The sequence below is a fragment of the Phocoena phocoena genome, chromosome 8 (genome assembly GCF_963924675.1).
Source record: "Phocoena phocoena chromosome 8, mPhoPho1.1, whole genome shotgun sequence".
NCBI classification, from domain to species: Eukaryota; Metazoa; Chordata; class Mammalia; order Artiodactyla; family Phocoenidae; genus Phocoena; species Phocoena phocoena.
Window position 1 is genome coordinate 75,178,964 of NC_089226.1, and position 13,171 is coordinate 75,192,134.

The following is a 13,171-nucleotide window of genomic DNA, read 5'->3' on the forward strand; positions in this document are numbered from 1 at the left end:
CAAGTGCTGACTGGGAGAAACAAATCTCTTAGGACAAAGGCAGCCACAAGCCATTTAACAGTTTTTAAAGTCCCCAAGTATCACTGAAAAGCCTCCACGTGTTTTCTGTATTTGGGTATCTGGTTGTTGCTTTTAATACTACTGCGACTATACAGAAAAAATAGCCAGTTTTACGAACACGATGAAAATATAAGCACCTCTCAAGTACAGCCTGGTCTCACATAAAATGAAACTGTTGGCTTCAGTTATAGACCTGGCCCATGAAATAGAAATATGCAGCCTTGTTTGCAGGTGCTAGTGTGTGATGAGCCCTGGTTATTCCCAGTGAAGCCCCAGAATCTGCTGTGTGCCGTGCAGCTCCCAGGCAAGGAACACCTCCACTACTTTTCTAATTTTCAGTATAAGCCAGGAATACCCCAGTGTCTCTGGGGTAATTGCAGATGTATAATTTGACTGGTTGTATTCACTCCCTATGAGTCTCCCATGCTACACAGATAACTTATATCCTGCTGGATCGTGGAAGCTTTTGCTAGTTTCTCTTATTTCATTTTGGGAATAAAAATATCTGTGACTTGAAAAAAAAAATATTTGCACATCATTCAGTATTCCCACTCCTCCTAGAAATTTCCTGTAGAATTGAGAGCAGGAGGAATTATTTGTAAGATGTTCAGATAATTTATCCTCCAAACTGAGTTGGTTTTGAGAGTGAAAGAGGCAGCAGGTGACAACGAGACCAACCAGGACATATGATTTCTATGGTTATTTGAGAAGTTTTGCTTTTGTATGTCCTGGTTTCCTGACACTAACTGTGGCTAGATGGTTGTTACCTAAATATTGTCATTAGTCTAGAAATCACAGGGTCTGTGAGGAATCATGACAGACTTTCTGGAAGCTGTGGAAATAAATGTCTGAGGCAAAACTTGTTGCTGCTTTGTTACAGAGAGTTATCTTTCAGCCTCTCATAGAGAAGTTATCTCTGAAAATCAGTCTTCTAGTTATGTCTGTTCCTCTTGGTGACCTATATTTAGAAATAACCAAACTGACTTCATAACTTAGGGCCCGGTCCTTCCCCTCTGTGAGACATGGCCTCAAGTCACTTCTCTGTTTCAATTTATGAACATTTTAGTGATTCAAGGTGTGTCCCACTGAACCACACACCTGTAAAATTTCAGAAATGAAAACATGGTTGTTGAAATTTTATTGTTTGGAGATTTATAATAAATGCACACACAACCTGACTGCTATAGCTGAAGGTGCTATAGAAGCACTAGGTCCTGTGGCCTGATTGCATTTAGAAAGCTGGGGGATGCTGTATGTCAAAGGACTGCATGAACTTAATGACACAGCCGTAAAGGAAGAAGATGGCAGTTGGCAGAAAAAGGCCAGGATGGAGTTGCCCAGAATAAAGAGCTTTCCTCTCTTTACGTGGCTGGAATGCTATGAGATGAGACTGGCAGGTTTCAAACTACGTTCACAGCCTTGTGCACAAATCGGGACTTTTCAGCGTAATAGATACACTGGTAGTTGATGCCTACAGCACGGCACTGCTGAACAGGACTCTGAAGTGCGTTGTATCCATTATGTGTTATATCTGAGTATTAATTAAATTTCTATTTGTATAAGACCGCTGTAGTTCAGGTGTTTCTAGGAGGACTAGGAGCGGATTCCCAGCCCTCAATGGCTATATTCCAAGAAATAATTACCTGGAGAGATTCTGTAAGATGAGCTGAGCCTGGCATGACGACTGACAGCTCATCTTTCTGCAGTGGTGTCATTTTCCTTCAGCTCAGAGGCAAGCCTTTGGGCTAGAGAATCCAGGCATTTGCTGATTCTAAGAAGCCAGATTCTAGAACAAACAGAGCCCAGAAAACTTCTTTTCATCACGCACGACTGAAGAATGAGGAGCTCTGATTGACTATCACAAATCAAGTCCTTAAGTGAATCAGCAGTTTTAGAAAGAATTAGAACAGTGGTTCTCAAACCGTGCTCCCCCAAAACTTAGTTTCACAAGATATTATCCAAAGAAAAAGCATTTCTCAGCCAAATAAATTTGGGAAACAGTGCATATTATGATTCTGCTAAGTTTTGCAGGGCATATAAATATGATAAGTCTCTGAGACTGAAATCTATAAAACATTAGTGTAACACTATTTAACCTAGAGTTTCCTGAACTTATTTGTTCACAGGTATTTTCAGAGAATACCAAATAATATCTGGGATTACTATACTGAAATCATTGAAGCAGAGAAGAGTCATATACTCTGAATAACAAAAGTGTGCCAAACATCCTCGATTTAGTTTCTGGTGATTCAGAAACGAACACAGCATGTGCCGTTAGGAGTGTCTTCATGACCATCAGTTCTCATGCGTTGTTCAACTTATGAGAAATCACCCAAAAAACGAAGCTTTCAGTTTGTTTGTTTGGATTCTAGGGAAAAAAAGATGGGATACAGTTTTTCCTGTAACTTTCTTTTAGGTGACTAACCAGTTTTAATTGATATGTTGACGTGAGCATGTTTTAGGTGTCTATTGAAAGGTTGGTGTCAAAAGAAATTAATGTCCTGGTGGGCTTGTGTTTTTCTCTGAGGCAGATATTGATGAATGTACAGAGGGGATCATTGAGTGCCACAACCATTCCCGCTGCGTTAACCTGCCAGGGTGGTACCACTGTGAGTGCAGAAGCGGTTTCCATGACGATGGGACCTATTCACTGTCCGGGGAGTCCTGTATTGGTAAGCAGCTTTCAGCCATGCCCTCCATCCATCTGGACCTTTGCAGGAGGGGCAGCCTGCTTTGGTAGTCTGTTCAGCTCCCAGTGTTAAGATATGACCCCTCACTGGTTAAACTCATCAGTTTTCAAATTTCCTCCCTCTGCAATTCAGGGATCAGGGCAGGGATTAGGCAGTGCAGGGTTTTAGAACTATTATACAGAAACTGGGGCACTCAGAGGACAAAGCCTGGGTCTGTAGTCTGTGGCTTTTAGTTCTTTCTGAAGGAAACCATGATGACTTGCTGGAATTTTTCACAGTTTAAGATACAGCTGTGGGAGAAGAGGAAATATTGAGGGACTTAGAAAGTTTAGTTTAAATCTCGGCTCTTGTAATACAAAAGTCACTGTACCTCTCTGAGCCTTCTCCTGTGAATACATAAAAATGTGGATAATAATGCACATATATTATTAGATTTAAATGGGATACCGTAATATTTAAGGATTATAAGCTTTGGATTGATGCACAAATATGACAGAGTCAAATTGACCTTATTACTGTTGCTGTTACCACTGCTGTCATCTTTGCAAGGTCTCCTTTAATCACTTTTCTGCTTGCAGTTCTGTTATCTGCTGAACAGAGGAAGTTAACAGATGGAGTTCTTCCCCTTCAAGACCTTATACCTTTCACAAAATCCAAACAACTGATCAAAAATGTAATCGTTTCAGGGGCTTCCCTGGTGGCGCAGTAGTTGAGAGTCCGCCTGCCAATGCAGGGGGCACGGGTTCGTGCCCCGGTCCGGGAAGATCCCACATGCTGCGGAGCGGCTGGGCCCGTGAGCCATGGCCGCTGAGCCTGCGCGTACGGAGCCTGTGCTCCGCAGTGGGAGAGGCCACGGCAGTGAGAGGCCCGCGTACCACAAAAAAAAAAAAAAAAAAAAATGTAATCATTTCCATGAGAACCTTGGCCAATCCAGTTATTTCATGTCACATGGACTCAGCTGAATTCTTAATGCTGATTTGGACAGACCCAGAGGGCAAGCATTCTGACCATGGGTTCTCAAAGTTCAGAATGCTGAATTCAAAAATGGAAATTTGACTTTGCTCTCTGCATATCTGCATTTTATTTTTTCTAAAGGTTGCTCCTGAGAACCAGTCAGTGTTTTTTACAACTTTTCCCCTAAGATTGCTCTGAAGCAAAGATGAACTGGGGAACAATAGGCACATGGCATGAATTGTCCATTGCAATGTCAGCGTTACTGTTGAGAGGCACGCGGTGTAGTTGTTAGAGGCATAGACCCTTGAGCCAGACTCCCCGAAGTCAAATTCCAGCTCTGCCGTTACTAAGTAGGTTGCAAGGTCTTAACTAAACTCTACCTCATCTGTCTCATCTATAAAATGGAAATGTTCCCGTTCCTGCATATTCAGCCCTCTGCCCCACGTCTGTCCGTGTTTCTTTTATTGTTAAAACGATGATTTGCAACCTCAGGGAGAGGTTTGCATCTATCCTGGGTCTTCATATACTTCCTTTACACGTGGCCAGGAACTTCCGTATGTGTACAACTCAGAGTAAATAGATGTTATGTGAATAGGGATAGATCAAATGGCTGTTGGATAGAAATATAGAATATTGACATATGCGATGTTACATTTTGGGGCTAAAGATAAAAATTTCATTTTTAAAAACAGTATTTAACATCAATACATAGGTGACTCTTAGCTTTTTTGTGCACAAAAGACCTTAAACATGACGTAGTTGATCCAGTTTGATAACTGCCTGGACCTGCCGTGGTGTCGCATACTTCTGTGCCTTTGCATGGGCCGACCCCTCTGACTGGAATGGAACAGAGTTCTGAGTCAAGGAGCTCTTCTCCTTGATCATGTTGATTCACATGTGAATTTTTGTTCATTTTCCTAACTTCAGCTCATGTTTCACTGGGACCCCATGAAGCATTCTTTGATGTCTTCATAGGAGTTTTCACTTCTCTCCTCTCTAGCTCTAGAGCTTTTTACCCCGGCATGTTTCTGTAGCTTCACTTGTTGCACTACCATTCAGTTTATTTGCTCTTGGACTAGCCTGTGAACATGAATTGAGGTTTATTCTTCTGTCTCTCCAGCGAGACCCTTTGGTAGTTGGTGTGCAGTAAATGGGAAAATGCAACCACAGTTCATGTGTCCAATAAAGAAATGCAGTCTCAGAAAGAGTGACACCTTGCTTCCAGCCACGTAGCTTGTTTGGTACAAGTCGGGACTCAAGCCTAGGTCAAGGGTGACTCTATGTCCCAGATGCTGGGGAAAGTCCCACTTTATACCTATTGTTCTGTTGTAATTATCAGTTGTGCCTTGTCACTGTCATAACTGTCCCTGTTAGAATGACAGACGTCATGGTCACCTCACCTGCTGATTTCTCTCTGCCATGCTGAGTGACGTGCCCTCCCCAGGGATGCACTTTCTTCATCCATGAACTGCTTCCTGCTCTGCCCAGGAAACTGTCGGTGAACTGGATTCCTTGGCAAGGAACTAGGGTTGTTTTTAGTAGTAACATATTTTCTGAATTCGCTTTCATTTCCTCTCCTTTAAAAATAGCTTTGTATATGGGTCTTACTAAGAACAGAAATCTGACCATCATTTAGGTTATTTTTGGTAGTTGAGAGCACTATTGGTTCAGAATATTTCTTGGTGTAATAGATGTATAAATCTGATCATGTCACTTTCTTGTTGCATCCTTCTAACGCCTTCCCATTGAATGTAAATAAATTTCTAACTTCTCTGCATGGTCTTCCTCCAGGCTTTAGGTGACATTGTCCCTGCCCACTTATTGGGCTTATCTCTTATATATGTTAGCCTTTCTGATCTTTTCATGCCTTGAACATGACAGTGAACTCACCCAGTTTCAGGGCCTTTGGCTTTGACGTTCTCTCCGTCTGGAACACTCAACACCTGTTTCCTTGCATGGTTGTCTTTTTTTTTTGAAGTATAGTTGATTTACAATACTGTGTTAGTTTCATGTGTACAGCATAGTGATTTGTTTTCTTTTTCTTTGCAGATTATATTCCATTAAAGGTTATTACAAGATATTGGGTATAGTTCCCTGTGCTATACAGCAAATCCTTGTTATCTATTTTATGAATAGTCGTTTGTATCTGTTAATCCCATACTCCTATTTGTCCCTCCCTCCCTTCCTTTCTCTTTGGTAACCATAAGTTTGTTTTCTATGTCTGTGAGTCTGTTTCTGTTTTGTATATAGACTCATTTGTATTATTTTTTAGATTCCACATATAAGTGATATCATTTAGTATTTGTCTTTCTCTGACTTATTTCACTTAGTATAATATTCTCTATGTCTATTCATGTTGCTGCAAATGGCAACATTTCTTTCTTTTCGTGTCTGAGTAATATTCCACTCTGTGTGTATGTGTGTGTGTGTGTGTGTATATACACACACACACACACCCCACATCATCTTAAGTCAATCATTTGTTGATGAGCACTTGGGTTGCTTCCATGTCTTGGCTATTACAAATAGTGCTGCCCTGAACATTGGGGTGCATGTGTCTTTTTGAATTAGAGTTTTCATTTTTCCAGGTATATACCCAAGAGTGGGATTGCTGGATCATATGGTAACTCTACTTTTAGTTTTTTAAGAAACCTCCATACTGTTTCCACAGTGTCTACACCAATTTACATTCCCACCAACAGTGTAGGAGGGTTCCTTTTTCTCCACACCCTCTCCAGAATTTGTTTTTCTTCTTTTTTTATGAATATCTTGAAGTCCTAACTCTTAATTAATTAATTTATTTTTGCTGTGTTGCGTCTTCGTTTCTGTGCGAGAACTTTCTCTAGTTGTGGCAAGCGGGGGCCACTCTTCATCGCAGTGCACGGCCTCTCTTGTTGCGGAGCACAGGCTCCAGACGCGCAGGCTCAGTAGTTGTGGCTCACGGGCCTAGTTGCTCCACGGCATGTGGGATCCTCCCAGACCAGGGCTCGAACCCATGTTCCCTGCATTAACAGGCAGATTCTCAACCACTGCGCCACCAGGGAAGCCCAAGAATTTGTTATTTGTAGACTTATTTTTTCATTTAATTCTTAGCTCGAATGCCACTTGTTTGAGGAGACTCTCCCTGACTATTTTATCTGGGGTAGTTGCTTCATTACATCACTCTTTTTTATATCTTTTATAGCATTTTCTTTGTTTACAAATGTATTGTGCATATACATATGTGTAATTGTCTCCTGCCACAAATGTACAGATTCTCTGAGGGCAGAGACCTTGTCTGTGTTTCACCACTGTACCCACATTTCATCATGTATACACAATGTAGGCACAAATTAGGCATCAATGCATATATGTCAGATGATTGAAGGAATAGATGATAAAACTGTATCAGGTCAAATTTATTTTGTATTTGGTTTGACACAACTTGTCGTGTAGATTGCAGTGAGTAATGTAAGATGTTAAATATCACAAAATCATGTGAGTCTTTCGTTTCAGAAACATAATATTTATTAAGAACAACCATTACACCAGTACTGGGTTAAGTCTTCTGGGAATATGAGTATAAAGAAGATAAGATCTCTGTTGTTGAAGGATTTATAACTTGAAATATTTTGAATCATAATAACCTATCTTAATGGCACAGAAAATTAGCACATAAAATAAGCCCTAAATAACATCAGCTACTAATGCTTACATTTAAAAGAAATAGCAGCATCTAAAACAATCATTTAAAAACCTCTTGTAAGTGTTTTAGCAACATGCACTCAGCTATGCTTTTTCCCCAGACAATAGCAGGGATGGCATATGTTGGAATCTAAAATATGGCAATTATAGGCTTTTAGGGCAACAGTCACCTGACACTCCAAGCCATTTTTTGTTAGATGAGGTTAACACCTGCTCTACTGACTTCATCAGTTACTGGAAACGTCGAACATTACTAACATCATAAAGAACAGCACCCTTGCTGTTGCCTCTTTCTGCTAAAGTAGATCATATAGTTGAAGAAATGACTAGTCTAGGTATTGCAGAGACAGACGGAATCGCCCTTCTTGAGAAGTTTATCAGAGTCTCTATCTCCCTCTTTCTCTCCCATTTGCTTGTATATGTTTATAAGTCCAGGAGAGATGGGCACACACAGGTTTGATAGCTGGAATTTGTAGACGAAGATGACAGGGATGCCTTATTACTGTGGGGTCCAGTGCACTTTGTGTTTGGATGCAGTGGTGGGAGTTCAGTGACTCAGTTTTCGCATAGAAGCTGTGAGCAGTTCCTTTTTATCTGGGCACAGTTATCTGGGTCATTTAGAAATGAAAACTAATGTATAATCAACAATGCCATGTCTAAAGAGCAGGATTTTACATATTTTGAAAATGAGATTCAAATTCCCTTGGATGTCAATCTGTCTCCGTGATCTTGCTTCTGCCTTTGAATCTTTATTTTCCTCTGCCCGCTCTCATCTCTCACGTGAATTCTCAAGCCTCCGCAATATTTCTTCCACTCTTCCCAAACCCTGCACTCTTTACTCCTTTGCTTGTATGCTTTTCCCTGACCATCCCTCTATCCCCATTTCCACTTGTCAAAATCCTGATGAAGTTTTACACCCTAAACTAGTGATTTTCAAATGTGTTTCACAGTAGATTCACGTGAGTAGCTTTTTAAAAATACTTATAGGGCTTCCCTGGTGGCGCAGTGGTTGAGAGTCCGCCTGCCAATGCAGGGGACACGGGTTCATGCCCCGGTCCGGGAAGATCCCACAAAAAAAAAGTACTTACTTTTACAAAAAAAAAAAAAAAGTATTTATAATGGGGCGTCACACACCTGGAGAATCTGATTCAGTTGGTCTGTTATGGGATAGATTGAGGTCATTTTGTTAAGGTCTACAAGTGATTAGAAAGAATAGTCAATTAACATAGAGAACCACTGTCATATTTCTCTAATAGTAAAAAAAAAAAAGGCCTACCTCTCCTATGTTCTCATAGCCATGTGTTTGCACGTGTTGTATGGAATTTATCAGATCAAGTTTGTTGTCGTCATCAGTTCCTTATAGCCTGCAGTACAGCTGAGGTCTTTTTGTATCTCCTATAGATTTGTATTGAATTAAATTGTATTGTTCATGCAATTTTGTCATTATTGTTATCAAACAAAACTTTCAAATCCTGGTAAAAGCCATTTTGTTGACAGACTCGGGGATAACATACAGCTCTTCCTATGGGACGTGGCACCTCTTGGCCTCCCATTATTGCGTCCTCTAAAGGGACTTGGTTGTGTGAGGCCGGTTCCCAGACTCTGGAGTCTGTTTTCTGGTCACTGTAAACAGCCCAGTGAGTATTTACTTGTCAGAGCAGCTGCTGCAACTGACGTGAACTTACAGAGCAACATAAAACCACCAGAGAATGTTCCACTGGAATCTCTTGGGAAGGAGAGTTCACTTTTTATTGATTGAAGCATCAGGGCTGATTGAAATGGTCTAAGAATGATTTGGGTTCTGCTGTCATTGCCCAGTGTCTAGTTCTTATAGGAGTGGAGATTAAAAAAAGGGCTAGAGGGGGCTTCCCTGGTGGTGCAGTGGTTGAGAGTCTGCCGGCCGATGCACGGGACACGGGTTCGTGCCCCGGTCCGGGAGGATTCCACATGCCGCGGAGCGGCTGGGCCCGTGGGCCATGGCCACTGAGCCTGCGCGTCCGGAGCCTGTGCTCTGCAACGGGAGAGGCCACAACACCGAGAGGCCCGCGTACCACAAAAAAAAAAAAAAAAAAAAAAAAAAAAGGTGGGGCTAGAAGCTGGAGATGCTCCCTGTGACAAACCTCACTGCGCGGGGTGGAGGATTATGAAACCTTAGCCAGTAACAGTGTGACACAGGAGAGGCAGGTTTCCAGTATATACTTATAGGATTTGGGGGATTCAAATCCCAGCTGGGCCGCTTTCTAGCTGAGCCACATTTGGTAAACTATTTAACCTCTCTCTCTAAACCTTAGTATCCTCAGCGTACAATGATTAAAATAATATTTCCTGGTGGAATTTTTTGTAACGTAAGTGTTCCTATATGCCAATATCCTAGCAAGTAGTAGATGATAATAGTCAACATTTAACTTCCCTTCGCCTAAATCTCTCATCTGTCAAATGAAGACAGCAACGGTGATACTAATAAGAGCCAACATTTATTGAGAGCTTACTTTCTGCCAGGCACTGAGCAATTTACAGAAGTGCCGACCTCATAAATTGCTGTGGAGTAATTGTGAGGATTAAATAAGCTAACGTAGGAAAAAAACATTCAGCACTTGTGTTTTTAAGTGCTCGATAAATGTGAGCTATTATCATGAACTGAGCACCCACACTATGTGCCAGGGAACTTCATGCATTACATAATTTAGTTCTCACAACTGTCTTAGGAGGGAAGCCCTTTTACTGTCACCATTTTAAAGACGTGGGAAGTAAGGTCCCAGGGATTAAGATAACTTGTCCCAAATCCCACAGCCAGTAAGGCTGTAATCCAGGTGCCTTCGATCCCAAATCTTCTTTCTGCTTTTAGTATGTTAACACTGTAGAGCTGTCTGGAAAGGAGGAGACCTGTGATGAGCCACAGACAAGGAGCTGTTAAGCAGAGCAGCTACAGGTCAATGAGACAAAGCAAAGAGAGAATGAGGGAGTATAACTGAGACCCAGACAGCATTGCTATATTCTGTCTGAATCAAGAGCATTGGGGAATTGCTTTATCCAAAGGACTCAAGGGCTGTGTCTTTGGGCCCTCCTGCTAGACCAGGGGCAGGATGTCAAGGTGGCAGGTTCTTGACAGGTAATCTGATAGCATCTTAGCCTTAACAATAGTATCACCTGGCTATCCACTGATGCATTACCTTCCCTGCATTTTTGATGATATGAATCCAGAGTAGAAAAGGAAAGGAAGGCGTGGGGAATAAAGGGTATGAGAAACGGTGGTAAGTAGATGTTTAACTAATTATATTTGTTCTTTCATTCATTCATTCATCCCCCGCTGCTCGAAAGTAATTAGTATATACAAAGAACACACATTCAGTAGGGTTATTAAAATAAAAATATTTGAAAAATACAGAAAATATACTAACCATGAGAGTTAACAAAGACGTTTATGAATATCCTGACAGGCACAGCAAAAAGGAAAGCATGATTATATGAACTGGTCTAATCTGAAAGGAGTTCGCATAAAAAGTCTTTAAGCAAAAAGGCTCAAATGTGCTTTTTCTCTGTTCCAGAGCAGAGATATGCCAGGGTGGTGAAAGCATCTTTGTGGACCAGAGTATTTCAAGCTAAGAAAGTTTCAGAGACAGAGGCATACACACCAATCTCGGAACAGTCATTGGATTATCTCTTTGCCAAACAATAATACCCACCCATGCATAAAGTATTTTCATTGAAACAGCTCCTGCCCCAACCTTCCTTGATAATATTTAAATGATCTCTCATTAACTTCAAAATTGATATTTGTTGCCAAAGAACTTTAGGTTTGGTTTTCATCCAAGTAATGAACTATCTAAGAGACTTCCCAAAGGCAGACACCACCTGGCCATGTCGCTGTTTAAATAGCTTTATGCATCTAACTAGCAGTGGTGTGAAGTACATGGGGCTGTGGTCTGGGGACTCAGGGGAGCTCAGTTGCTTGGCACAAAATTGCCACCTTCAAATGGACAGAGAGACCAGGGACAGACACCACCTGGGTATGGAATGGATATGGAATAAGATTGGTATAGTCAGGACACAGGATGGAGAGGATAAGAACATTTCCCAACATCTAATAGAGGGGATATTCTGGGTTCCCCAGAAAGGGCCTTACAGTGGATATTAACACACAGTTGCAAATGTTAAATCAGGTGAGATATGTGTCCCATCAGACCCTCTGCAAGTTTCCTGCTCCCCTTCAAATCCAGCCATGCATACATAAGCCTGGAGCGGTTTACCTGTAAGTTAAATTGGATATATTTGGGGGACTTCTCGAGGAAGGCAAATGTTCCTCCTCAGTTTTGGTGATAAACATTTCAAAAATATAATTTCACAAAATGATGTCAGAATAGCATTCATCGCACTAAGCTCAGGCGTGAACGCAAAGTCCATTGATCACCCTCTGCCTATCTGGGCTGACACAGCAGGCCTATGTGATATTATCCACTTCAGCTCTGGAACTGAAACAAGACATCTCAGGGAATTATTCTAACAGACCTCAAACTAACGACAGGGTCTATCCTCTAAGCCACCCCTGGCCCTGATTAGTATCTTTTCAGTGACAAACACCTTCCTAATGGAAGCTGTGACCAGCCATGGAACAGATAAAACAACTTGGAGCCATGCTTGAAGCAATGCACAGTGCATGGAGAGCCAGGGACCTCAATTCTAATCCAAGTGAAGATCACCTGGGTGATAATGAAGAGGAGAAAAACTAGAAAACTATTGAAAAAACAACTCTCCACAAGGATTGCCATGTTATACTTATTATATCCACAAAAATAAGCCTGCTGTTGTCTTAGCACTAAGTTAGGTGATACGAAGTGTCCAGAGAATTCACCCCTAGGGACTTTAAAACACCAAGCTGGAGACAAAAATCAACATACGTGAAACAACCAATAGCACTCTGATACAGGTTATAATCTTATAATTAACTGTAAAATTATAGGGTCAACACTGTATGTAGGTAATTAGGGAGGAGAGTGCTTAGAGAGGATCAAAGAACAGTCATACCAGATTGCACGGGGGTGATTAGACTTGAAGGATGGAAGGGTTTATGTGGTTTATAGATATAAAAATAAAAAATAAATATTAATAATAGGGAAGATTGATTACTTCATGTTCTAGTCACTCTTCTAAAAACTTCACATTTTCTAACTCATTTTATCCTCAAAACAGCTTCATCGGGTGGGAATTTTGATAGTCTCTACTTTATGGACAAAGAAACTGAGGCACATAGATGTTCCATAAATTGCCCATGGTCATCCAGCTATTAACTGGTAGATTTCTTCTTCCAGAAAGGGTTAATCAACGTCCTTTCTAGGAACTGTGTACATGTTTAATAGTTTTGAAATATTAAGCAACAGGAATATTACTTTCTTTATTGCCCATTAAAATCTTGCTGCAAAAAATGGTACTATAAAAGCCACATTTTTATTTATTGAATGCCAACTGTGTGTCATTTCACTTTCAAAAACCCCTTGTAGGTAGCAAATGAGGAGAAACACGTCAAGTAGCGCAGCCATGTGTGAAAGAGCCCGTGTTCTTTCTACTCCCCCAATGGCCTCTGTCAATTGTATATTAATTGTAGATAATTTACAAAAGGATTAAATTAAGGTGTGAGTAGTGATCATTATTCAGATAATTGCCTCATTTTCTACTTCACTGTGTGCTTATAGATACATACCTGGTATTACGTCCATAATTTTTAAATTTAGTTTATCTTACATGTGTGTACAGAAGGAACTAAGGTTTTACTCCATACCAATGTATTC

General features: G+C 40.9%; 1 protein-coding gene across 3 annotated transcripts in view; it reads left to right on the forward strand.

The window, feature by feature from the left end:
* NELL1 (neural EGFL like 1) overlaps positions 1-13,171 on the forward strand; it is an 876,133-nt gene that overhangs the window by 798,269 nt on the left and 64,693 nt on the right. For 2 of the 3 annotated variants that reach the window (XM_065883022.1, XM_065883024.1), the window contains one exon: positions 2,592-2,732. The exons of the other annotated variant lie outside the window; for it this stretch is intronic. In XM_065883022.1, coding sequence (XP_065739094.1) covers positions 2,592-2,732 — 141 coding nt within the window. The remainder of the gene's footprint in view (positions 1-2,591; positions 2,733-13,171) is intronic. 3 annotated transcript variants of the gene reach the window in all.